The sequence below is a fragment of the Polypterus senegalus genome, chromosome 5 (assembly GCF_016835505.1).
Source record: "Polypterus senegalus isolate Bchr_013 chromosome 5, ASM1683550v1, whole genome shotgun sequence".
NCBI classification, from domain to species: domain Eukaryota; kingdom Metazoa; phylum Chordata; class Cladistia; order Polypteriformes; family Polypteridae; genus Polypterus; species Polypterus senegalus.
This window is the reverse complement of record NC_053158.1, coordinates 205773218-205801157: the sequence shown is the minus strand read 5'-3', so window position 1 is coordinate 205801157 and position 27940 is coordinate 205773218. Positions and strand designations below refer to the sequence as shown.

Genomic DNA, 27940 nt, shown 5'->3' with positions numbered 1-27940 from the left:
CGCATAATATGTGTGCACGGGCACGAGCAAAACGATTCAGCCGAGCGGAAGACTTAATTCAAGGGTGCATCCATGATGTGTAAGAACTGATTCCCGATTCTCCTGACTCGGAGTGCGTCCATATTAAAATGGGTCATGGGAAGGAGTCTCGGAAGAAAAAGGGATTGTTTTTTAGGCAAAGGACCGGGAAATAAGACAAAATCAAAAAATCTGCGAGGATCGAAACCTGGAAATCAAGCCACACTTTCAGAGGAACCAAACACACTAAGCAAAAAGCGAAGTCAAGAAGGTACTAACAAACAACTTTAACAAAAAGATCAGAGTTTAGGGAATACTAAATAGTTTCCACAGATTTATCTGCAAACTTAGACAGATGTTGGCAGGAAAAAAGACCCTTTAAAGATCCCTTTTTTTGCAAATGGCAACCAGGTTGAAAGCTTTGTGATAACGCCCATCACAGCGGACTGGTGTCACAAAATGTCGTCCCAAATGGTAGATATGAATGTTGTCAAATTTCAAAATGTTAAACAAATCCAAAAATTTATAATAATTACTGAATATACTCACGGATAAGGTCTCAGAATCTCGTCTCTGCTATAGGTGGGTGACGTGGTTCTGTCGGCTTCATCGGACAGCGACCTCCAGCTCTCCCTGGAGCGGTTCGCAGCCGAGTGTTGAAGTGGCGGGGATGAGAGTCCACACCTCTAAATCCGAGGCCATGGTTCTCAGCCGGAAAAGGGTGGAATGCTCTCACCAGGTTGGGAGCACATTACTGCCTCAAGTGGAGGAGTTCAAGTATCTCTGGGTCTCGTTCACGAGTGAGGGAAGAATGGAGCGGGAGGTTGACAGACGGATCGGTGCGGCATCCGCAGTAATGTGGGCTCTGCAACGGTCCGTCGTGGTGAAGGGTGAGCTGAGCCAAAAGGGAAGGCTGTCGATTTTACCAGTCGATCTACCTTCCTACCCTCGCCTATGGCAACGAGCTTTGGGTAGTGACCGAAAGTGCAAGATTGTGGATACAAGCGGCCGAAATGAGTTTTCTCCGCAGGGTGGCTGGACATTCCCTTAGAGAGAGGTTGAGGAGTTCAGTTATCCTGGAGAGACTCGGAGTAGAGTCGATGCTCCTCCGCATTGAGAGGAGTCAGTTGAGGTGGCTTGGGCATCTGGTCAGGATGCCCCCTGGACACCTCCCGGGGGGGGTGTTCCAGGCATGCCCCCCTTGGGAGAAGGCCATGGGGCAGACCCAGGACACACTGGAGGGATTATATTTCCCAGCTGGCCTGGGAACGCCTCGGGGGTCCTCCCAGAGGAGCTGGAGGAGGTGGCCAGGAAGAGGGAGGTGTCTGGGCTTCCCTGCTTAGGCTGCTGCCCCCACGACCGGACCTCGGATAAGTGGTGGACAATGGATGGATGGATTTCTGGTATTTTATAATGTCAGTCGTGTAAGTCGAATGCGAAAAACTTGCACTAAGAGATTATGATATGCTAACACCCACCTGAGAGAGTCACCATGGAGCACACGGCCTTTTTTGTCTATGAGGATGTGGCAATGCACTGTATCAGCGCGTCTCCTAACCTCTCTGTCTTTCTCTGTCTCTCTCTCTCTCTCTATTGTGCCACGTGACCACACGGTGATACCCGCACTATTCTGAAGGGACGTTTGCACCGTGTTTTTTTTTTGTATCTCACACCCTCATACACCTTTATCGTAACCGCATCCCTTATCTATGATGGAGCGTTCGATCAGAAGAAAATATGAAGCTGGTTTTAAATTAAACCTTTTTGAAGTAGCAAAAGAAACTGGTAACTGTGCTGCTGCAACAATCTTCAATGCATCTGAGAAAACGATGTGAGATTGGAAGATGTTAAAAAATAAATAAATAAATAAATTAAGCATTGCATTTTTGAATGGGCATATAAGTTGGGGTCTGATTTTTATGATCGATTTCTCGGGTTTCAAGACCCGACTTTGCTCTGCTGGCACAAAGTCTCCTCCGCTCTCTGCTCACCTGGGCTGCTGTAATTGTGGGTGGTGATGTCTCTACTATGCTGGTATCAGCAGAAGGATGGTTGGAGGATGAAGTACTCCGAGGTGAGAGTGGGTTAGGGTGGTCAAACCTGTTGAAGAAGTTGTTCATCTGGTTTGCTCTCTCTCGATGGTGGCACCCCGCTTCGAGCTGCAGCCAGTGATGATCTTCATCCCATCCCACACTTCCTTCATGCTGTTATTCTGCAACTTCTGCTCCAGCTTTCTCCTGTACTGCTCTTTCGCCGCCCTGAGCTGGACTCGGAGTTCCTTCTGCACGCGCTTGAGCTCATGCTGATCACCGCCTTTAAAAGCCCTTTTCTTCTGGTTCAAAAGGCCCCTGATGTCACTTGTGATCCATGGCTTGTTGTTGGCATAGCAGCGTACTGTTCTTACTGGAACTACAATGTCCATACAGAAGCTGATGTAGTCAGTAGTGCAGTCAACAGCCTCTTCAATGTTCTCACTATGTGACCCCTGCAGGATATCCCAGTCTGTAGTTCCAGTCTCTCAGAGCCTCAGGGGTCCACTTCCTGAATGAGCGTGTAGTTGTAGGTAGCGCCCTCACTCTTGGTTTGCAGTGAGGCTGAAGCAGAACCAGGTTATGATCTGCTTTCCCAAGCGCAGGCAGCGGGGTGGCGCCAGTACGTGTCTTTAACGTTTGCATACAGTAGGTCGATAGTCCTGTTTCGCTGGGTGTTACAGTCCACATACTGGGAGAAGGCAGGTAATGTTTTGTCCAGCGTCACCTGGTTAAAGTCTTCAGAGATTAGCACAAGCGCCTCAGGGTGCTGCGTTTGTAACTTAGCAACCGCGGAATGGATGATGTCACCCGCTATCTCCACGTCCGCCCGAAGAGGGATGTAAACAATAACAACAATGACGTGTCCAAACCATCTGGGCAAGTAATAGGGACGCAGACTTCCAGCCAGCAGTTCGATGTCCCTGCAGCGAGTGGAGATTTTAACGTTTACATGTCCAGAGTTGCACCACTTTGCATTCACATAGAGAGCGAGTCCTCCTCCTTTCTTCTTCCCACAGGTATTTGCGTCTCTGTCCGCTCTAACTGTGCTAAGCCCGGGTAGCTCCACGCTAGCATCTGGGATGTTAGTTGTTAGCCACGTTTCACTAAAACACAGCAAACTGCATTCTCTGGAGGTCCTGACATTTTTCACCAGCGCAGCCAATTCGTCGATCTTATTTGGTAGTAAGTTCACATTTCCCAGGATCACAGATGGCACCAAAGGGTTGAAATGGCACTTTCTCGCAAGTCGCTTCACTTTTAGCTTAGCTCCGGCCCAGCTGCCACGATACCGCCTTCTCACCTCGTCAGGTAAATCGGGAACCACACCGGCACAGGCATTTCTTCTCAGCGCTTAAAGTTGACTATTTGAATAGACGAGTCTCAGTGTGTAAAAATCCATGTCCGAGTAGTAAAAAGTGTCCAGGGAACGAGTCCACATAAAAGAAAGTGATAGGGGTGATCAGTAAAATAGAGAAAAAGGTAGAAAAATAAAAGTCGTACACGGAGCTGCTGTAAAGGCCCCCACTCGTGGCGGCGCCGGATGTAGATGAAATTATGTATTCATCATGGATCTCATGTAGCTCAGCATTACTGTGAAATAACACTTGAATATCCCTGAAGCCTACGAAAAAAGTCGTAATCCCGGCCCACCTTAAATTCCTTTGCACCTCCACATCGGCGTCTTTTGTTTTGCAAAGGTGTCAATCTGTACAAGCAGCAAGCCGCCTGACGCAGCTGAAGTTCAGGGTGTGAGGTGCCTGGAGTTTAGAGGGTAAATAATATCTCGTTATTTGGAACACATACATTTCACGTGTGTTCCGTGTCCACGACGATTTGGTTAAATGTAGGATGGCAAGAAATGCTGAACACATAACTAAAATAGGAACTTTTTCCATGTTATAGTAGTAATGATGTGAAGTGTATAATGTGTGAAGATTTTAGTCCAAATATCAAATAAACACGTGTGCTTTTATTCAAGAACTAGCAAAATACCTGCGCTTCGCAGTGGTGAAATACTGAAGGGAATGATTACTTGATCAGTAAACAAAGTCTAAAATACTTATACAATAAGTATAACAATCGTAATAAACAAACAATAAAACTGCGGAGAACCCGTGGATTAAATAAAAAGGCTGCTAATTCGGCGAAGCAAAGAAAAACGACGGCCTTATATGGCGTTTGTTTATAAAATAGCAGAGAAGCTGTGTAAAGGCTGCTTGACAAAAAAACAGCGCAGCGGCTTATATGGGCAGGCAGTCAGCGAAAGAAGGGAAGCAATAAATAACTCTAATCGTAATAAAGGAACAAAAAAATAGCGGAGAGTACACGGATTAAATAAAGGAAATGGGTATTTGAACAGTAAAGTAAGTCTAAAATAGCTACACAATAACTGTAACAATCGCAACAAATGAACAATAAAATAGAAGAGAACCCGTGAATTAAATAAAACGGTTGCTTCGTTGGTGAAGCAAGGAAAAAGGACTTTCTTATATGTCGTTCGTTTTTAAAACGGTGCAACCCTTAAAACACCGTAACCAGCTATAGTTGGTTCCCAGTGCAATTTGCCAGCACACCGGAGCTGATCAGTCCGTGCCGTACATTCATGGAGCAGCCAGCTCTCGGGACCCCTGGCGCCCCCTGCAGCACTGCAGTGTCACTGTCCCTGGGATTCACCCGCTGCACTAGACTAGCCTGGCAGCATCAGTGTTGGCCCCTGGGTGCAGTCAGTTCAAGCGCAGTTGGCGCAGTCGGCGATTTACTGCATTTCATCAATGGTGTTAGTTGCACCTTGTACATATAATAATAGATTGTTGCAGTAGCTTTTTTTTATATATATATGGTTTTTATAGTTCATTGGCAGTGTATAAAATAATTAGTGTAGCAATAATTGTGATGCTCTTTGCATGAAAAGAATGTGTTCAATTAAAATTTCACTTTTTCTTGGTGAAGTGCAGCAAAAAAAGAATTTGGTGTCCAGGGGTGTATTAACCCCCCAAGTAGGTGGCAGTTTAAGGGTTAAAAACGCAAGCTCAAATGACAATCGACAGAAAGTCAACATGTCTTTAAGGACGGTGCAGAGGTAAGAACTGCTGCCTTATCACCAAAAGGGTGAGGGTTCGAGTTTAGCCGCTCCTCGTTTTGAGTAGTGAGCTGCTCTTATTACTATAATATAATAATAATAATTCTTCGTATTTATATAGCTATAATATAATAAGAACATAGGATTTGATTTGAGACTTTAACACCCACTGTCAATTCTGGCTACTTGTAAAAGTTAGCAGCATTTTTTTTACTGTTCAGTTTGATTCTCTCTGTGACGTTTACGTGGTACAATGAACTTGCCTCTCCCTCTCTGAGTTGATGGCGTTTCTCTCTGTAATTTGCTAATTATTTATGTTATATTAATGCTTTACTAAATATTAGTGCAAAATCTATGGGAGATTTCTATAACCCCCATAAGCTGAATTGAATTGGTATATCCTAACTATTTCTAGCTTCTCTGGCTAAACGTTATTCTCAGTTGGCGATCAGCCTTGCCGTGTGTAAGGTGTAGAGGGCACATGGTGTGCCAAGTGTGGTCTATGGCCGGCTTGGCATCCCAGCCAATACCCCCAGGCTGCCAGATGGAGCCCACCCTGCAGTATGGAGGTGCCCCGAAGACCAGCAGGGAATCATGGACTATGTAGTTTTTATACACAACCCTGCTGGATACCACAGGGGCCACAAGAGGGAGCTGCAGGGAGGACTGAAGAATCATTTGTGCCCTATGACCCAGAAGTGCGTCACAGGAAGAGTGACAACAGAAGTGACGTGCTTCTGGGGTGAAGAAAAGGACTTGTACCTGACCCGGAAGTGATAAAGAATCACATGGACTGGGGATTGGGAACACTTCCGGGTCAGGGAGTATTAAAGGACTGTGGGAGCTCCCAGACGGCGAGCTGAGCGGGGTGGAAGGGTGGCAACGCGTCTGGGAGTGGAGGATTGTGATTTATTGTAGTGTATTGTTTAATTTAATGAGTATAGTGGAGGAGAGGGTGCTTTGTGCACTGTGGCATATAAAGAAAGTCAACTTTTATCTGGTGTCTGGCGACTTGGACAAGGGTTCAAGGGAGCGATAGCGCCCCCTATCTGCGACACAAGTAACATGTAAGACAAAGCACTTCATTGAATGTTCTGCGCAGTATATTTAAAGAGTACAGAATAAGAAGTAAAGAATCTTTAAGTTTAGAAACTAAAGTTTTACAAGAAAAGCAAAGTTTAGAGAATACACGTTTGTTCTATTGCCTTTTATTCTACCTGATATCACTTTATTGATGAAATGCATTAAAGTATGTAGGTTGCATTTTACAGATAAGTCGTTAACTTCATTTAAATAATGAACACTGATGATAATTACACATGTTGTGGCGGCACAGTGTGTCTCGCAGTGAGTCAAGTCCCTGGTGTTCCCTGCCTGGAGTTTTCATGTTTTCCTGGTCGGTTTCCATCCAAAGACATGAAAGTTTTGGGATTTGGTGAAGTTAAAATGACGCCTGTGTGTTTGTGTGTGTGCTTGTGTTCACCTTGCGAAGAGCTGATGCCCCATCCAGGGATTGTTTCTCCCTTGTGCCCGATGCATGCTGGAATGGGTGCATCACTGGACTGATGGATGTAATCACTTTTCAGAGATATTGTGGCAAGGTGTCCTCGGAATTTAATGGATGTTTCAGGAACTTCACGATACAGAGAAACCAGCCCTGTTCTCACCGTGATGATATCTCGCACTACGACCTGGTGGAATCTTCCAGATTTACGTAAAGTACAGGCAGAAGTATAAACCGGACACCGCTTGGGTATCGGTCACGTCTACAGGCGCTCGCATCACATCACGTGAAGTATAAACCTGCCCAAAGAGTCCTTAACTTTGGAGAAACCAAAATTGAGTGTAATTCGGTCAAGGTATAATGAATGAAGGAAAAAGGACACCACATACCTTCACATAAAAGTTTACAAAGAGGATCACTAAAGTGAACATGTAGGAAGACTGGAACATCAAGCATCCAAAAGGGAAGCCGCAAGGCCAAACGGCGGCACTCAGCGTGTGGGTTATCGTCAGCAGGAACTGGATCTGGACAAAGAGAGAACGAAAGAAGGAGAGCAATATCAGCTGATCACCACAACACCGAGCGTCGCTTTCAAGAGTGAAGAGAAACTTGATTATCCCCCAAAGGAAAAAATGCAAATGTTCCCCTGAGTCCTACGTTAATTCAGGCACACATCGCGGAGCACATCAGCTTACAGGCACGTTGAACTGAAACCATTTCACGTAACATTTTTCCTCTCACGTCCTCTTTTTCCAAACTGTAATCCTGTCAGTCTCTCCTTCCTACATCACTGGTCGACATCTTTGACACAAATGAGACCCTGTGCAGTGTTAGGGGGCAGCGTGGACCTTAGCGACGTTACTCTGACTTTCTTGTCGTGTACTCGGAACAATGAAATTCTTAACTTGCAGGTCTCTTCAATACAATCCTCAGACGCAAATAAAGACAATTGGACAATGAGGCGGTAACCGCAATGGATAGGAGCTGACGCAATGCAACATGTTCCTGATGGATTATGGGTAGTTCAAAAACACACTAGTTGAAGCCGAGGCCGAATAAAACATGGACGCCCCACTGCCGTGAGATTTCTTTGGGCAGAGGGAGTGAAAGTTGCTGAAATTCACTGAAGGATGTTGTCTTGCACAGATCACTAAGCTGGTCCTACAAACTTTACGGTAGCCCACATCGTCGCACACTATGTACGGCACGTGCAGATCCTAATGTGCAGCAGCAATGTAATCTGTCAGTCTTCTCTGATGAAGGCATTCGTCATGTTGATGTGGGCTTGTGTGCACGACGTGGACGGTCGACCACATTGAGCTTTGTCGGTTACAATTGTTCTTTTTGCTTTAAACCTTTTTACCCCGTGTCACGCACGTGCGCAGCTAAAGAGCTCAAATGAAGGCAATTCCACGCCAGACCAAAGGATGGCGGAGTGCACTAACCCATTCTCTGTCTCCTCTGCAGACCAGTTACGGGAAATTCCTCCTGGCCCCGATGACATCACTACCGCCCCCCCACCCGATGACCTCATTTCCGGTTCCGACTCTGCTGACTTCACTTCCTCTGCCTAAAAATAAAATTAGTGATGGGAAAATGAAGCCCCATGAAGCTTTGAGGTTTTCTTTTCTATTTGTGCAGATAAAGATTTGAAGCTGTGAAGCTTCAGCCCCAGTACGAAGAGCGACATCTGGTGGTTAACTGAAGTCAAGGCAAACTCTCAGGAGCGCAAGTGAAGCAGCACTCACTGTCTCAGTCTCATTTCACCAGTAAAAGGTCAGAGAAGTCTGTGCTCATTTTATTCTGCTAAGGTCCTCATCCATTTATACGATTTAACTTTTGAACACCGCTTTCCACTGTTACTCGCCATCTGTCACCAAAGCTCTCCAAATCCCTCTCTCCTCACAATCCAACAATGTTGAATGAGAGTGAAGCGTTTTGTTTAGGCTACCTGTTCATTTAGCACCAAAGCTGTCAAACCAATGAAGCGCACTGTGAAGCACTGATGACACTGATGGCTTCACACGTTGCGGGTCACGTGACCGCGGTGTTTCACTTCAGATGGACTAGCACAAGATTCGATGCTTCGGTATCATTTTCCCATCTCTACATAAACCCGCCATTTTCTTTCATCCAAGTCAGTTCTGTTTTGGACTCAAATCTCTACACAACTTTGCAGCCTTATTTCAAGTACACGGGTGGCTGCCCCAAACCTTTTCTGTGGCATTTGTCGTGGGGTGCGCATAAATTAATTGATTCAAACAGTTTTTGAAATTTGTTTAGCATGCTGGGGAATTACAATGTTGTTGTTGTTGGTTTTTTTTTTTTTAATATTTTATGATGAAAGTATCCATTCTATTAATTGACTGAATTAATTAATTTATGTGCGCCCCATGATTTTATTTAGTCACATATAACCACAAAAATTGTGGTTAAAGAAAAAATTATTTTTTGCTTTATAGTGTATTTATGACTAAAGTAAATAAAATCGTTTTAATTTAAAAAAAAAAATTATATTTTTTATTTTTCAGTTTTTGAGTATTTTGCAAATGATTTTTATTTCAACATTTTTCATGAATGGAAAACTTCTTCAAAAGGATTACGTAACATATCAATTTTTTTGCAGAATTATTTGAATACTTAAAAGAATGATACTTTGGTTTCTATTTTTCTGTTCAGACTCTTACGGGATTAGCGCTCGGTTGCTGTGGAAAAAAAAAATCTCGATCACAGAATGGCAAATTTATGGCAATATCCCATCACCATGATAAACACTGCCACTCCTTCGCAAGAGTAATGAGTAAAGTCGACACGTTTATTGACACCCTCGACTCACTGGGAGAGGCAAGTGGGGGGCAATCCAATGCGACCCTCACTCGTATGCTCCGATATCGCATTATATTCTCTCTCTCCGTCATTGTTGTCAGTCATAGTCCAACCCGCTATATCCTAACACAGGGTCACGGGGGGGTCTGCTGGAACCAATCCCAGCCAGCACAGGGCACAAGGTAGGAAACAAACCCCAGGCAGGGTGCCAGCACACCGCAGGGCGCGCACACACTAGGGACAATTTCCTTCATTGCGTGTGCATTAATTGGAATCACATAACCATTGATTACGGCAAAATTTCTTACATAGTTGCATCAGTTTTGACAGATTATTGTATTGTCATCAATACTGAACACGTATGCAAATTTTGAAGAAATTTGCTTTGCCAAAAGTGGATTTAAAATCCGATGCAAGATTTGACACAGACAGAGAGACAGAGGAGTCAACTTAAATAAAATCATTTTAAAAAGAAACAATTATTGGGTCCGAGTCACTGGGACCCTCCAGGACCGGAGAAGAGGACCCATGCCTTAAGCAAAATGGTGGGCTCCCTTTTAAACCCATTACTGGAGTACATCCAGTGCCCGAACAACTGTTTCCAGAAAGAACTTCCAGGACAGGTCATACCATCTTGGACCAAGTCATTCATCTCCTGACAGCTCACCCTGGCACCATCAAATCTGCTGATCCCAAGTGTCCTTTCCCTAAACTCCCAGGTAAACCACAAGCTTGCCAGACCCATTAGAGAGGAGATAATGGAAGCGGAAAGATTGAGAGTTTTACCAGCTGAGCTTGAGTGAGGTACTTTTTCCACCAGAGGTACTTGTGCAGCGAAGGAACGGTGGAGAGTCCATAGTAGGAGTACATGAGGACGTGGATAAAACTGTTCAGAGTTGGTCCAAAGAAACCTGCAGAAACAAAAAGACACGCAATGAATCCATGAATCTCTCTCTCTCTCTCTCTCTCTATATGTGTGTGTATATACAGTGTGTATATATATATATATATATATATATATATATATATATATATATATACTGCTCACAAAAATTAAAGGAACACTTTGAAAACACATCAGATCTCAATGGGAAAAAGAAATCCTCCTGGATATCTATACTGATATAGACTGGGTGATGTGTTAGGAACGACAGGATGCCACATCGTTTGATGGAAATGAAAATGATCAACCTACAGAGCCCTGAATTCAAAGACGCCCCAAAAATCAGAGTGAAAAAATGATGTGGCAGGCTAGTCCATTTTGCCAAAATTGAATTGCAGCAACTCCAAATTGTACGCAGCACTTTGTATGTGTGTGTGTAATGATGGACGGATTAAAAGGAAGAAGTCTACGTGACCATCATCATCATCAAGCCCTTCCGTGAGAATCCTAAATCCAAAGAGGACTGTTTCATTTATGTTAGGTAGAATGCCCAGAGGGGACTGGTCAGGGGGTCTCATGGTCTGGAATCCCTACAGATTTTATTTTTTTCCAGCCGTCTGGAGTTTTTGTTTTTTCTGTCCCCCCTGGCCATTGAACCTTACTCTTATTCGATGTTAATGTTGATTTATTTTGTTTTATAATTGTGTCTTTCATTTGTCTATTCTTTATTATGTAAAGCACTTTGAGCTACTGTTTGTATGAAAATGTGCTATAGAAATAAATGTTGTTGTTGTTGTTGTTGTTGTATGGCCCCTGTGTTCTTGTATACATGCCTGACAACATCGGTGCATGCTTCTAATGAGATGACAGATGGTGTTGTGGGGGATCTCCTCCCAGATCTGGACCAGGGCATCACTAAGCTCCTGGACAGTCTGAAGTGCAACCTGGTGGCATTGGATGGACCAAAACATAATGTCCCAGAGGTGTTCTATTGGATTTAGGTCAGGAAAGTGTGGTGGCCAGTCAATGGTATCAATTCCTTCATCCTCCAGGAACTGCCTGCATACTCTCACCACATGAGGCCAGGAATTGTCGTGCACCAGGAGCCACTGTACCAGCATAGGGTCTGACAATGGGTCCAAGGATTTCATCCTGATACCTAATGGCAGCCAAGGTGCCTTTGTCAAGCCTCTAGCGGTCTGTGTGACCCTCCATGGATATGCCTCCCCAGATAATCATTAACCCACCACCAAACTGCTCATGCTGAATGATGTTACAGGCAGCATAATGTTCTCCATGGCTTCTCCAGACCCTTTCACTTCTGTCACGTGCTCGGGGTGAACCTGCTCTCATCTGTAAAAATCACAGGGCACCAGTGGTGCATCTGCCAATTCTGGTATTCTATGGCGAATGCCAATCGAGCTGCATGCTGCTGGGCAGTGAGCTCAGGGCCCATTAGAGGACATGGGGCCCTTGGGTCACCCTCATGAAGTCTTTATGGTTGTTTGGTCAGAGACATTCACACCAGTGGCCTGCTGGAGGTCATTTTGTAGGGCTCTGGCAGTGCTCATCCTGTTCCTCCTTGCCCAAAGGAGCAGATACTGGTCCTGCTGATGGGTTATGGACCTTCTATGGCCCTCTCCAGCTCTCCTAGAGTAACTGCGCGTCTCCTAGAATCTCCTCCATGCCCTTGAGACTGTGCAGGGAGACAGCAAACCTTCTGGCAATGACACGTATTGATGTGCCATCCTGGAGAAGTTGGACTACCTGTGCAACCTCTGTAGGGTCCAGGTATCGCCTCATGCTACCAGTAGTGACACTGACTGTAGCCAAATGCAAAACTAGTGAAGAAACAGTCAGAAAAGATGAGGAGGGAAAAATGTCAGTGGCCTCCACCTGTTAAACCATTCCTGTTTTGGGGGTCATCTCATTGTTGCCCCTCTAGTGCATCTGTTGTTAATTTCATTAACAGCAAAGCAGCTGAAACTGATTAACAACCCCCTCTGCTACTTAACTGACCAGATTAACATCCCAGAAGTTTCATTGACTTTATGCTATACTCCGATTAAAAAGTGTTCCTTTCATTCTTTTGAGCAGTATATATTCCAATAAGACAAGGACCCAAAACACAGTTGGAAATCTACAAAGGCATTCATGCAGAGGGAGAAGTCCAATGTTCTGGAATGGCTGTCACAGTCCCCTGACTTGAATATCATCGACAATCTATGGGATGGTTTGAAGCAGGCTGTCCATCAAATAGAACTGAACTGGAGAGATTTGGTATGAAGAAGGTCAGAAATACCTCCATCAGAGTCCAGACACTCATCACAGGCTATAGGAGGACAGCGTCTGGAGGCTCAAAGGAGCAAAAGGAGGCTCAACTAAGTACTGATGTCATGTCTCTGTTGGGGTGCCTGTCTAATTTTATGATGCATATTGCATATTTTCTGTTAATCCAATAAACTTCATGTCACTGCTGAAATCCTACTGTGTCCATAAGGCATGTCAGATATTAAAAGGAAGTTGCTACTTTGAAAGCTCAGCCAATGAGAAACAAAAATCCAAAGAATTAAGAGGGGTTCCCAAACTTTTTCGTATAACTAATTCTGCTCTCTTTTTGGGGGCTGAGGACGCCCGTGTTGCTAATCTGCTTCAACAATAGGAGCAAAGAGCAGATCCTAGCATGGCCGAAGTCACCCTCTGCACGTACAAAATGATGGCAGACTTTGGGTGCAGTTTGCAACTTACTCTGGCCACAGGGTATCCAGTTGAGAACGCACCACCAGATGTTAAACATGGACGCGTGATGATACACGTGCAGGAAGGAAATCTGGCCGTTCTTTTTTCTTAAAACAAAGAAAATTGTGTCGGAAAATTCAATCAGCTTGGAGAAGTAGTACCACCATAGCACCTTAGCAACCTGTAAGGGGAAGAAAGTAGAGGAGATGAGTCTTCAGTGGTGGCCCACCTGCTGAAACGCACAAAAGAGGAGAAGGTGAGCAGCTCCCCCTAGTGCCATTCTAAGGAAGCACAGCTTGTCTTCATTCACTCCGGCCTCTGCTAATGGGAGTTCTGTTAGGAGAGCAAATGACACAAATGACAAACTGCTCAGCTCAGCAGCACAAGGGACGACCTGCAGCTTTAGTAGGGTGAGCCTTCAGGAAGCATTCACGATTTTAGACATTTTTGGAAATTTCTTACCAATAAAAAAAATCAGAGCAGGAAGCCTGGGCCTCTCTGCTCAAGCTGCTGCCCCCGCGACCCGACCTCGGATAAGCGGAAGAAGATGGATGGATGGATGGATGGAAAAAACTCTGTATTGCTACCATGTTGTACCGTGTTAGCCATTATGGATGTAGTGAGAAGTCGAGCAAAATGACCCCTTTCATTGCCTAACTAGAACGATTACCATGGCGCACTCCTACACCTCGTGGAGAGCCTTTCCAGAAGAGATGAAGCTGTTAGAGCTGCAAAGTGTGGGCCGACTCCACATTAAAGCCTATGGGATGTCATTAAAGTTCATGTGTGTGTAAAGGCAGGCGTCCCAATACTTTTGCCACTGTAGTCTATATTAGTGATTTATTCTCTTGATCCATGGTCTTCATTTTTCAGTGTGCTAAAATTTAAGCACTCAAAATAACTGAATTAAAAATTATTTTCTAATATTCCGTGTATTTCTACTGTAGAAAGTCTCATCTCAAGTAATTTGTTCTAAACAAGCAGCAGTTTCTACTGTTTTCAGACCTTTGAACGCCTATCAGAGTTTTCTTATTTCTAGACTAGAATTAACTTACTTGTCTTGGCAAGTAAAATGATCTTGCTGCATCGACAGATAATTTCACTAATATGAAGTCATCTTTTCTTGAAATTCAGTGTTCGTATCTCATCCATCCATCCATCCATTATCCAACCCGCTATATCCTAACTACAGGGTCATGAGGGTCTGCTGGAGCCAATCCCAGCCAGCACAGGGCGCAAAGTAGGTAACAAACCCCGGGCAGGGTGCCAGTCCACCGAAGGGTACACACACACACACCAAGCGCACACCAGGGACAATTTAGGACCACCAATGCACCTAACCTGCATGTCTTTGGACTGTGGGAGGAATCCCACGCAGACATGGGGAGAACATGCAAACTCCCACGCAGGGAGGACATGGGAAGCGAACCCTGGTCTCCTAACTGCGAGGCAGCAGCGCTACCCACTGCACCACCATGCCACCCTATGTAATAATTTAATTTATCCATCCATCCATTATCCAACCCGCTATATCCAAACTACACAGTAACAGGGGTCTGCTGGAGCCAATCCCAACCAACACAAGGCGCAAGGCAGGAAACAAACCCCAGGCAGGGTGCCAGCCCACCACAGGGCACACACACCAGGGACAATTTAGGATCGCCAATGCATCTAACCTGCATGTCTTTGGGCAATGGGAGGAAACCCATGCAGACACGGGGAGAACATGCAAAGTCCACGCAGGGAGGACCCAGGAAGCAAACCCCAGGTCTCCTAAATGTGAGGCAGCAGCGCTACCCACTGCGCCACCGTGCCACCCTTCGTATTTGATTTTTTAGCTAAGCTTTGTCTTTTTGCAGTGTGGTCCAGTCTACGGACTGGTCTGATTAAGAACGACACACACACACCTGTCTATAGAAGGTCCTAGAGATGAACAAACACCAAGCCATGAGGTTGAAGGAAATCCCTACAGAGCTTTGGAGACGGGATTGTGTTGAGGTCAAAGGTTACAGAAAAAAATGTCTGCAGCATTGAGATTTCCCATGAGCACCGTCACCATCATAATTTCTTAAATGGAAGAAGCCTGGAAACAACCAGGACTCTTCATAGAGCTGTTCACCTGGACCAACTGAGTAAACCATGAGAGAAAGGCCTTGGAAAGCAAGGTGACCAAAAACCTGATGGCTGAACTCCAGAGAACCTGGGCAGAGATGGGAGAAACTTCCAGAAGGACATCATCCAGTACATGTATCACATTACTGGTAATAACATACCCCCCAGATTATCAACGTGATGCAAGAAGGATACCCCACTCCCAATATAAACGGTGTGATGTAATATGCTACCCTGTCCCAATACTGGAAGTAATGGGACACCCCACAGACTCCAAAGTAATGACTGGAGGTGACACCCTGTTTCTCGACAGGGTGTGTGTGTGTGTGTGGGATGACATAATCGATATCGGGCCCTTCTTGAGACCAGGTGTACTATAATGCCCCAGACATCAAATGGTGCGGGTACTGTGAGGTCAAAGCCCCACAAACAGTGCAAGCAATGAGACTCCTCACACCCCAAGAAAAGGATCAGATGCCATGCACTTCCCTCATGTTGTGTGCTCAACCCAAGCCAGGGCCGTCTTAATGCACGGGCACGTTGGTCAGTTGCCCAGGGCCCCACAAGCATAGGGGCCCAGGCTTTTTCTGATGCCTATCAAAACAGGGGCCCCAGTGCTCTACTTTGCTGTTAAGATGGCTCTGACCCAAGCAATGTGCTTAAATCCTCCTAGAGGGGACCAGTTGTGGTGATCCATACCCCATAAAGGCTCTGATGTCATATCCTTTTTTTGTGTTACTAGACACCACACCTTCCTGACGTGGTGCCCCATTATCATCTTGCTCCTCTTCTCATTTGTCCTCCCTTTACTCCTCTCTTCTCCTGTCTACTCAGGTTTGTTGCTGCTTTAACACCGACGCTCTTGTGAGGCGGCCCAGGCATGCGCCGTATGTACCACTCGATTTAGGGCACACAGCCCTCCATAATTGGGCCACACGGATAATCCTGAAGGATTTGCTGAGACACCTGATGTCTGGCGCTCAGCTGAGGGGCCCATTAGATCTGTGGCCCAACGTGCTGGATGTGTGCCGAGATGACCCCGGCTGTCCGGCTAATGCACTAATCTCTGATGAGCGCTGCTCATGCTTCCTTCTAATCTGAGTTTGTCTTCAAGGAATGGAAAAGAAGTGATAAACTTCAGCAGAACAGATGGCATCCTTTGGTATTGTCTGTGAGGACATGTGACAAATTCAACAGCACCCCAGGATGGAATATTTTCCTTAAATGAAGGATCAAAATCTGTGGCCCATCCAGTCAGAAGTAATATGCTAAACCGTTAGTGGTGAGAAACAAACAAACAAAAAGTCTCATCCTTCTAGCATATATGCAGAACTTTGGGGCCACCGTGCTCATGCTACCCCCCTACTAATCACGGATGTGCTGGACCAGCCCTCCAAAGGGAATGTTAAACATCAGCGAGATCGACACCGACACTTACCCGAATGTCCGCATCCCCAGCACTGGTCAGATTCTGACACTGTAAATTGTAGCCCCCTTCCCACGTCGATAAAATGAGCTGAAAGACAGAAAGAAGACATGACAACAACCTCATGTGCAGGCCATCTAGTCACGCCTGTCCTGATTCCTGCCACAAAAATGAATATCTCAAAAAACTCAGACCACCACTTCACCCAGATTAGCCTCCCCAGAATGGCCTCACCAAATGCAGCCTAGCCCCAAACTCAAATGGCCAGCTTGTAGGCCTGTACAGGTTTTTAGAAGTTTGTCAAGTTTGTCAAAATGTAAAAAGTATAATGACGGGGGAAATAAAAGTGAAACCTCCAGTCTCAAGGGCCAACAAAACACATTTTCTTAATAAATAAATCACAAGCTAATAAACAGGTTTGTTCCCTGGCTTATGTTTATTTTCCATTTTATTGCTTTTTTTTGCAATTTTTAAATTGCTATGTTTGTATGTTTTACTTTTTATGCAATTTTTGTTAATATTGCCATATCTATGTATTATTTAGTATATATGTATGGCGCATTTAAGCTGATTGAATATATACCTTGAGTTTTGTGGGTGTGACCCTCCAAGAGGCGGGGCCACAATCATGTCACCCCACGGGACCACCCCCAGCCTTTACATTGACTTTGAGGAGAAGCTCCCAGTAGAGCGTCACTGAAGCTGGTGGACTGAAGATCATAATCGTGAGTACTGTGTTGGATTTTTTGGGTACTGGTAACTCTCTTTCTTCTGCTCCATGGATTCCGAGTACCGGATATCAAATTTTATGTTTGCTTAGGGATGCCTTTTTAAGCTCATCCTTCTGCCCGATTGTGGCTTTTTTGCCTTATTTTGCCATTTTATGTTCTTGTCTTTATTTAATTATTTCTTTGAATTTAAAGCAAAGTGTTTGTTTTGTTCAGGACAGCACGGTGGCGCAGTGGATAGCGCTGCTGACTCTTAGTTAGGTTGACTTCCCGGGTCCTCCCTGCGTGGAGTTTGCATGTTCTCCCTGTATCTGTGTGGGTTTCCTCCGCGTCCTTCGGTTTCCTCCCACTGTCCAAAGACATGCAGGTTAGGTACATTGGCGATCCTAAATTGTCCCTAGTGTGTGCTTGGTGTGTGGGTGTGTGTGTGCCCTGTGCTGTGCTGGCGCCCTGCCTGGGGTTTTTTTCCTGCCTTACGCCCTGTGGTGGCTGGGATTAGCTCCAGCAAACCCCTGTGACCCTGTAGTTAGGATATAGCAGGTTAAATAATGCATGGATGGATGTTTTGTTCGTTAAGACAGAATGTTTACTGTCATCCTCTCCCTTGAAGGTTTTGCACTTTTAAAGCCAATGCTGTCATAATAAGGAGACAGGTACATGAAGTGTGAGTCCACCAAAAAGACTCTTATACCAGGCCAGGGTCTTCCCTAACCTGCCTAGAATAGGCCTCACCACAGGCAACCTGATCCCTAAACTCTACATATTTGGCTTTGGCCTACACAGGCCCAACAAAAGGGGAACTGGCTTTTAGAGTTCAAAATACTCTTATGATGTCTCAGAAGTAGAAGAGAGTTTATAAGAATGTTCTACCAAAGATTAAATGCTTAAATTAACCCAAATTAAAAGGGAGGCCCGTACTTTTAGCTACAGACCCTCAAAGCTCTCCACTCATCTGCCTGCTTGTCCTTGGTATGTTTAGTCAGGGTCCCTCCTTGTGGCTTACATTTAAATGTCTTTTTCATTCGTTTGTGACAACAGTTTCTGATAATATTCTTCTGTCCAGAACACACAGCTTTAATGTATTCTTGTTTTTTGTTTTGTTTAAGAATAATTGTGTTCTGTCTTTTGAAATGTTATTATGTTTCTTGTGCTTTGGTGGTCACCCCCGGACCATAAAAGACGACTGGAATGTGAGTCCTATGCGGTTCATTTGAATGCACCCTGGTGAAGTTTGGAGTTTTGATTGTAAGCATTGGATTTTTTTTATGACTTTGATTACTGGATTTCAATTTCTTCTCCTTTGGTTATTAGATTCCTCTACTGGGTTGTGTTTTCAGGGCTTAGGATTGTCTTTCAGGCAGCTCCTTTTGCTCTTTTGAGCCTCATTATTGCACTCTCCTTTTTAAGTGAATAAATAACAATCTCTTGAGATTTTCAAGCCAGCCAGGATCATTTTCATACTCTGAGATGACCCTGTTCTCCATTTTGAGGCCTAGACAGGCCAGAAGCCTCCCATTCGCCTGAACAGTGAGGCCCCCAGGAGTGAGGCTTACTTGGGGCAGGCTGGGTGAGAATCTGACCTGCTTTATGGCTCTGCTTTGGAGGCCTCACACCCTTTTGCCAGTCTTGTGTGTGTGAAACACGACAGTCCCAGAGATGCCTCTTCGGTGTCAGATGAATGGTGTCCACTATGTCAATTAGCTTGATGTCTTTGTATTAGTTTGTATTGCAACAAGTGAAAGGTGCTATATAACATAGATGATGGTTGACCGTTGGCTATGCTGTGCTCTCCCTGCTTATTTTACTTTGATTCATTTTGTAGTTTTATTTGTGTTTATTGGGTCCTTGCAATGGTACTTGATGGTATCATTCCCTACAGTTTTGTGCCAGCGCTGGACAGAATGTCACATCATCGCACATCCCAATTCAACTACACAGATACATTTTGAATGGACATCCATGCCTTTACAGGTAAAGCCCACTGGTAGAACTTGCAGACAAGTCAGGAATCAAATACAGGCAGAAAGTGCTGCGAGACGGCAGCATTAATGGGTGCACCTGCTCTGCAAGGTGCTATATAAAATTGATACTCACCAAATCTTAAAACGTAAGACTTTGAAGACCCTAAACCTCCATCTTTGTGACCTTGCACCTCTCGGCCTAGCTGAGGAACAGGGGGCCAATTCAAAAGTTCTCAGACCCTCTAATGGGCCTCCACTGTGCGTGCCCACTGCTTGCTCTCGTTAGGGGTTTTCACACAGATTATGAAAGTGGAAATCTTAGGGGGGATTATGCTGAGTTTAGGAATGCAAGCTTCTTATCTCACGCCCCCACATCCAACAGCTACAAAGACCCCAGTGTGTGACAAAGAAAGAAGCATCAGGCTGACTCCTTGTGTGCAAAAAATGCCTTCTTAATAAACTTGCATGATTCGAAAGTGCACTTTGGGTGCAAAAAAGTCCCTGAAATCAACTCATTTCATTCCTTTAAATGTATGTGTCCATACGGCGTTTCATGTTGACTACAGAGTTTTAGCAGAGTGGCGCAGTGATTAGAGCTGCAGCTTCACAGATCTGACGTCCTTGCTTTGAGTTCTAGCCCTGGCACCTCCTGTGTCTTCTCCCTGTGTTGGCCTCGGTTTTTATCAGTATCAGATACTGTAATCTACCGTCCACAGAAATAACGGACATGGACTGGCAGTCCATCCAGGGGCAGTTCCTGCCTTGTGCTCCATTTTGCTCTTGGGTGATCCTGAATTGTGTTTGAGAGAGTTTTGTTATAAATTTACTAGCTGAGCTACCCATGTAAGACGATTTGAAATCTAAGTAATCAATGTAGACTTCGGCATTAACATTTGCAGTGCACCATCTGTTGGAATGGTTTATGTAATGCATGTAGTAATAAAATTAATTGCATTTTTCATTCCAACAGATGGTGCATCATAAATGTTTGTAGTAATAAAATGTACCACTTTGAATGTTTCTGAAGAGTCATCAATTGGAATGGCAGAGACATAGCAATTGAATGGACATACAGACACCCAGACACATATTTGTAGTAATTAAAGGCATTACTATAAATGTTTGGTATGTGTCATCTGTTGGAATGGCAAATGCCATGTATGTCTCTGTTATATGTCATTTGATATGGGAGTCATAAAAGAAGTGTTAATGTTTGTGATGTGTCATGTGTTGGAATGGCAAATGCAATGCACATTATTACTATAAATGTTGTGTACCATCTGTTGGAATGACAGACACTTTGCAAGTGAACAGGCACACAACTACACAAACTTATATGTAGTAATTAAAATGCATTACTACACATGTTTGTGATGCACCATCTGTTGGAATAACAAATATGACACATATGTTTCTTTTATATCTCATTTGTTGTGGGACTTGTAAAAGCATTGATGTGCCTTCTGTTGGAAAGACAAAGACATAGAAACCATATGGACACACAGACGGACACACAGACAGTCACAAAAACACGTATTTGTAGTAATAAAAAGTACTACTACATATATTGCTGATGTGCCATCTGTTGGAATGACACAAAAATAGCAACCAGAAGGACAAACTGGTACACAGACGTACAGACACATATTTGTTGTAATAAAATGCATTACTACAGATATTTGTGATGCACCATCTGTTGAAAGGATACATGAAATGCTTAGGTCTCTGTTGTATGTCACTTGATATGGAATTCCTAAAAGCAATATTAATGTTTCTGATGCGCCATGTGTTGGAGTGAAAAATGCAATGCATTTCATTACTACAAATGTTTGTGATGTGCCATCTGTTGGAATGACAGTGACATAACAACCAGAAGGGCAAGCATCTACACATCTACACAGGTAAACAGACACTGATTTGTAATAATACGATGCATTACTAAAAAATGTTTAAGATGCACCATCTGCTGGAATGACAAATGCAATGCATATGTCTCTGTTATATATCATTTGGTATGGGGTTCGTAAAATTTGCATTAATATTTGTGATATGCCATCTGTTGAAATGACAAATGTAATGCATGTGTCTGTTTTGAAAGCCATTTGATATGGGATTCATAAAAGCAATATAAATCATTGTGATGTGCCATCTGTTAGAATGACACAAAAATAGCAAACAGAAGGACAAACTGGTACACAGACGTACAGACACGTATTTGTTTTAATAAAATGCATTAGGTCAGATATTTGTGATGCACCATCTGTTGAAAGGATAAATGAAATGCATAGGTTTCTGTTATATGTCACTTGATATGGAATTCCTAAAAGCAATGTTAAAGTTTCTGATGCGCCTTGTGTTGGAGTGAAACATGCAATGGATTTCATTACTACAAATGTTTGTGATGTGCCATCTGTTGGAATGACAGTGACATAACAACCAGAAGAGCAAGCATCTACGCATCTACACAGGTAAACAGACACTTATTTGTAATAATACGATGCATTACTAAAAAAAATGTTTAAGATGCACCATCTGGCGGAATGACAAATACAATGCATATGTCTCTGTTATATGCCATTTGGTATGGGATTCATAAAATCTGCATTAATATTTGTGATATGCCATCTGTTGGAATGACATAAGCAATGCACTACTTTAATACAAATGTTTGTGATGCACCATCTGTTGGAATAAGCAACCAGATGGATACACACATACACTGACACTTATCCTTTTACTAAGCCAGATTGCTTCACTACAGTTTTATTAATAAGTATATAAAGTATTTTTTTTTTTTCCAGATTTCCCATTAGCAGTCATTTTCAGTGCCAAGTTCTGGCTTATATACAGAACTGGGTTATGACTGTCTTGAGGAACAGAGCAATCACTGCCAGGAACTGCCATCCGCCTTATAAATCCGGGGGGTCTCCCACAGTTCCTGAAAGTTCACTTTGAATGCATTAGGGTGTTGGTGAGTTTTCTGCTGTGCTTTCTGATTTTGTCTGGATTTCTGATCATTTTGCTCTATTTTTGACTTCACCTTGGATTGTGGATTGGGACTTGTTGGCTTTGGATTGTCCTTTGCCTTGTGTGCACTCCAGAGCCTTTTATGGTAATAGATCTTTTATTTTATTTCTTTTTGCATCTAGCTGGGGTTTTTGATGGGATTTCCCCCCTCTAGTGGCCATTTTTTGAAGTGCTTTGGGACTTGCATGCTTTATGAATTCTAGTCATCTGTCCTAGTAAAAGTGGTAGATGATTCAAGAAGTGTTTCCTCTGGATCTGGATAAGTCAAAAAATAAACTGTAAGGTGGTAAAAAAAAAAAAAACAATTGAGGTTGGAGAGATCCTTCTTCTCCTGACTTGTTGGATAAGGTGGTCTTTCAGTCAGTCTGGTCCAACCTTACTATTATGGGCAGACAAACAGATGAAGGGGACACGTTTTTGACTGATATAAAACCAGTGTGTTACTTTTCCATAAAAAGAAAGCCATAATGTTCCTTACCTCAATTAGCATGTAGAGTGAGAGCATGGTCACCCCAAAATTATACACTAGAAGAACGTTCTTTAACGAATACGCAGGTCGGTTCTTCATGTATATGGTTCCCAGCCACACGAACAGCAGGTAGACAGCGGTAAGGGAGAGCGTCGGCAGACAGGAGTCCAGCAGGAGCCATCCTCTGACCCTGGGGTCTACGAAGACAAAAATGAAAATACAATTAATGTGCGGCACACCTTGGTGGGAATGTCTGCAGTAGGCTGTCGCTGAGCCTTATCAAACCTTCATCAAGATCAAGTCCAAGATTATTTTCGTGAAGACAGTTTTTGAACATTCTGATCCTGACCATCTCCCGCAATACAACACCAACAATAGATAATGAAGATGGCAGCAGACAACATTTGCTTTAATTCTCCTTGAGATGTGTCTTGAAGTTGACTTGTGACCAGCTGAACTGGGTGGGACATCGTTTAAAGAGGCACGCATATACCTGTGTGTCGAAGGTCCCACCATTCAAACAGCACGTCAGGGTAAACACCAAGCCATCAACTCTCTATAGTCCTCCACAATCTAACTGTGGCATGGTGAGGCATTGATGAGGGCCAGGGAGATGGAGCTTCCCAGGAGAAGAACCGTGAAATGGAAGATGTTTGGAACCAACATGACTCTTCCTAGAGTTGGCCATCTGGTCAGGCTGAGTAAGCTGGCAAGAAGGGCCTTGTTAGGAGAGGTGATGACCAACAGCCCACTGGTCACTCTAAGAGTGCTTGAGAGGTCCTCCAGTGAAATGGGAGAGCCATCTCAGCAGCATTCCATCCATCAGGACTTTATGGTGGACTGGCTGGATGGATGCCACTCTTGACCTAAAGGTATATGACAGCAGTTAAAGGACTGCGAGTGCACGAGGAAAAAATAAATGAAATTTGAACTCTATGGGCAGAACCTCAAGCATTATGCCTGGTTAAAAACCTGGCAGTGCTCATCATCTGCCTACAGTGAAGAACAGTGGTGGCAACATCACAGTATGGGGGACAGGGAAAACGGGTGAGAATTGAGGAAAACACAAATGCAGAGAAGTCCTTGAATAAAACCTTCTCCAGGGTGCACACCACCTTAGATTTGGGGCAATGGTTCAATGCTCTAAAGCATACAACAGCCAAGACAACACAGGACTGGCTTTGTGACAAGTCTGTGACTGTCCTGTGGTGGTGACCCAGCCAAAGCTCGGACTTGAACCACACAGACGATGAATGGCACTTTACACAAGCTTGCCATTCAATCTAAGAGTGCTTTAGAGGTCCTGCTGGGAGGAATGGGGATCAACTGCCAAAATCTTGGTGTGCAAAGTTTGTAGTGACTAACAAAGGCGGCTCAAAGCTTGCATTTTTCATTCCAACAGATGGTGCATCATAAATGTTTGTAGTAATAAGATGTACCACTTCGAATGTTTCTGATGAGGCACAGCAACCGAAATGGACAAACAGGAACGCAGGCGCACAGATACTGATCTGTCGTAATAAAATGGATGACTACAGATGTTTGTGATGTGCCATCTGTGGGAATGACAAATGCAATGCATAGGTCCCTGTTATATGTCAATTGGTATGGGGTTTGTAAAATAATTCTTAATGTTTGGTGATGTGCCATCTGTTATACAGTATGTCATTTGATATCTGTTATACAGTATGTCATTTGATATGGGAGTCATAAAAGCAGTGTCAATGTTTGTGACACATCATGTGTTGGAATGACAAGTGCAATGCATTTTATTATTACAAATGTTTGTGATAGATAGATAGATAGATAGATACTTTATTAATCCCAAGGGGATATATGCATCACCAGCAGCAGTATACTGATACAAAAATAAATAAATAAATTAAAGAGTAATAAAAATGCATGTAAAAAGAGACAATAACTTTGAATAATGTTAGCGTTTACCCCACAGGGTGGAATTAAAGAGTCGCTTAGTGTGGGGGAGGAATGATCTCTGCACCATCTGTTAGAATGACAATGACATCGCAAGTGGATAGACTCTCAACTACGCAGAAACTTATTTGTAGTAATTAAATGCATTACTACACATGCCTGTGATGCACCATCTGTTGGAAAAACAAAGGTGGTGCATATGTTTCTTTTATATGTCATTAGTTATGTTTTGGTTGAGCAAATTTTGTAGAGACTGGCAAAGGCGAATCAAAGGTGGAATTGCTGCCATTGGGGCTTCCACAAAGTCCTGAATTTAAGGGTCTGAATACTTCTAGGAGCTAGAGATTTCAGTTTTTGATTTTAATAAGTTCAGAGAGGACACATTAAAAAAAAAAGATGTGACAGAGAAGGGGCCTTTGGGCGTGACAAGCATGGATGAATGGGTGGTGTGGCAGTAGGGGGCACTAGTGCTCCCTTGAACCCTCAGGTACAACTCCAGACACCAGGTAAAAGTCCAAGACTTTTTATTTTCTTTTCCCACAGTGCACCAAGCACCTTCCACACTACTCATTAATTATAAACCAAATTCAACACTATAATCACTCCTCCTCGCCCAGACACTTTGCTCCTCTACCTCCCAGCACAGCTCAGCGTCTGGACTGAGCCATCGTCCTTTTATAGCCCCTGACCCGGAGGTGTTCCTGTCCCAACAGTCCACAGTTCCTTATTCCTTCCGGGTCAGGGCAATCAGTTCTTTACTTCAACCCGGGAGCACAACATTTCTTCCCGTCACGGAGCCCATAAGCGCCCCCCCACAGCAACTCCTGGTGGTCCCCAAGGTATCCAGCAGGGCTGTGTATAAACACTACAAAGTCCATAAGGCCCTGCTGGACCTCGGGGCACGATCCTGCTGTCGGGAGAGCTCCCCCTGGCGGCCTGGGGGTGAGGACCGGCCTGGGAAGCGGGCAGTCCTCCACAGTGGGTACCAGAAAGCTTAGGAAAAGATTTGAACTGAGCAGGAACTGTGAAGGAACAATCAGGTAGAAGCAACAGTAAGGCTTGACGAGGGTGGGGTTGGTGGGGAGGAGATCCCCCATAAGTTTCTATGCAAGAAGTCACAACAACAAGTGCACATAATAAATCAGTTCATTTTCTGATCTGCTTATCCAGTTCAGGGGTCACGGCAACATTGGGTAAAAATCAGGAATCAAGTCTGGATTGGATGGATAGACAGAAAGTCACCCGCTGATCTAATTCACGTGTCCTATGGAAGGACATTGAGGTGCAGCAGGCATATGATAGCTTTTCTGGCTCGTCTCCATACACTGTACAAGACAACAAGCAGAGGCGCAGGTCCCCCAGTGTTTTCTGTCCTGCCTGCCGTTGCAGCAGGTAACGGGTTACTGAATTGAGCGTCTCCTTTGTGTTCTCCCTTCAATCAAAGGTGAAGCCCAGATGCACGTGGCCTACAGTCGCATCACCGGAGAAGGAGCTGATCACCATGACAGCACACAGAGTCTCTTGAAGCCTTCCCTGTTGTCAAGCCTTCCATCAGGCTCTTTGGTTGCTATGGTTACACTTCCCTGGCACAGCGTGTAGCTGCAGTCACCCAGCTCTGCCAACAAAGGAGACAGTCTCAAGGGCTACTCTGCCAGCCATCCCCCATACTGGACAGAGAGATTATTCCAGCATTTTGTTTGATTTTTCTATCAGAATCATTTTGCCTTTTTTTTTTGTTTAATGCTGCATTTCTTTACTTGCCAGGTAACCCTGTTGGCTTTCTAACAAGCAGACAGTGGGGCCCCCTGCTGGATAAAATGTTGTACTGAAAGGCACCCTTTACTCCCTGGACGATCCTCACTTCTCAGCACTTGAGGATGCTGATCACTTTGAAAAGGAGATCAATCATTTCTCACATATATATTTAAAAAATGTCATTGTGCCAATAAAGTGCCTTGAGGGTATCTTTCACTATGAAATATCCACCTTAATAAAAGGATAAGTGTCTGTGTTTCCATCCATTTGATATGTCTCCAACAGGTGGTACATCATTAATGCAAAGCATTTTAATAATTAAAAAAAAAATCATTACAACAGATGGCACATTACAAACATTGACACTGCTTTTCCAAATCCCATAGCAAATGACATATGACACACATATGCATTGCATTTGTCATTTCAACTGATCACAAATATTGGTAGTAATGCCTTTAATTACTACAAATGCGTGTCTGGGTGTGTGTGTGTCCATCCAATTGCCAGGTCTCCAACAGATGGTGCATCATAAATGTTTGTAGTAATGCATTTTACTACTACTAATAAGTGTCTGTGTGTCTATCCAGTTTGCTATGTCTCCAACAGGTGAGATGCATCACTAATGCAAAGCATTTTAATAATTAAAAAAAAATTCATTCCAACAGAGGGCACATTACAAACATTAACACTGCTTTTACAAATCCCATAGCAAATAACATATGACACATATGCATTGCATTTGTCATTTCAACAGATGGCACATTGCAAAATTTGTAGAAATGCTTGTGTCTGGGTGTCTGTATATTCATCCAATTGGTATGATTCCAACAGATGGTGCATTGTAAATTTTTGTAGTAATGAATTTTACTACGACTAGTAAGCATCTGTGTATCCATTCAGTTAACTATGTCTCCAACAGGTGTTGCATCACTAATGCAACGTATTTTAGTAATGCAAACATTTTTCATTCCAACAGATGGCACATTACAAACATTAACTCTGACATAGGAGACATAAGCATATTCAGAGACATATGCATTACTTTTGTCATTTCAATAGATGGCACATCACAAATATTTGCAGTAATGTATTTTATTACTACAAATATGTATCTATGTGTTCATCCAATGCTAAGTCTCCAATAGATGGCACATCACAAATGTTGTTAGTAATGCCTTTTATTACTAAACTGCTCAAAAAAATGAAAGGAACACTTTGAAAACACATCAGATCTCAATGGGAAAAAGAAATCCTCCTGGATATCTATACTGATATAGACTGGATAATGTGTTAGGATGCCACATCGTTTGATGGAAATGAAAATGATCAACCTACAGAGCCCTGAATTCAAAGACGCCCCAAAAATCAGAGTGAAAAAATGATGTGGCAGGCTAGTCCATTTTGCCAAAATTTAATTGCAGCAACTCCAAATTGTACGCAGCACT

General features: G+C 43.7%; 1 protein-coding gene across 1 annotated transcript in view; it reads right to left on the bottom strand.

The window, feature by feature from the left end:
* elovl2 (ELOVL fatty acid elongase 2) overlaps positions 1–27940 on the bottom strand; it is a 61070-nt gene that overhangs the window by 794 nt on the left and 32336 nt on the right. Inside the window, exons 3-7 of the mRNA XM_039754018.1 lie at positions 22815–23002; positions 16633–16710; positions 13092–13263; positions 10247–10371; positions 7024–7158 (exon numbers count right to left, since the gene is read on the bottom strand). Of these exons, the coding sequence (XP_039609952.1) occupies positions 7024–7158; positions 10247–10371; positions 13092–13263; positions 16633–16710; positions 22815–23002 (698 nt within the window). The remainder of the gene's footprint in view (positions 1–7023; positions 7159–10246; positions 10372–13091; positions 13264–16632; positions 16711–22814; positions 23003–27940) is intronic.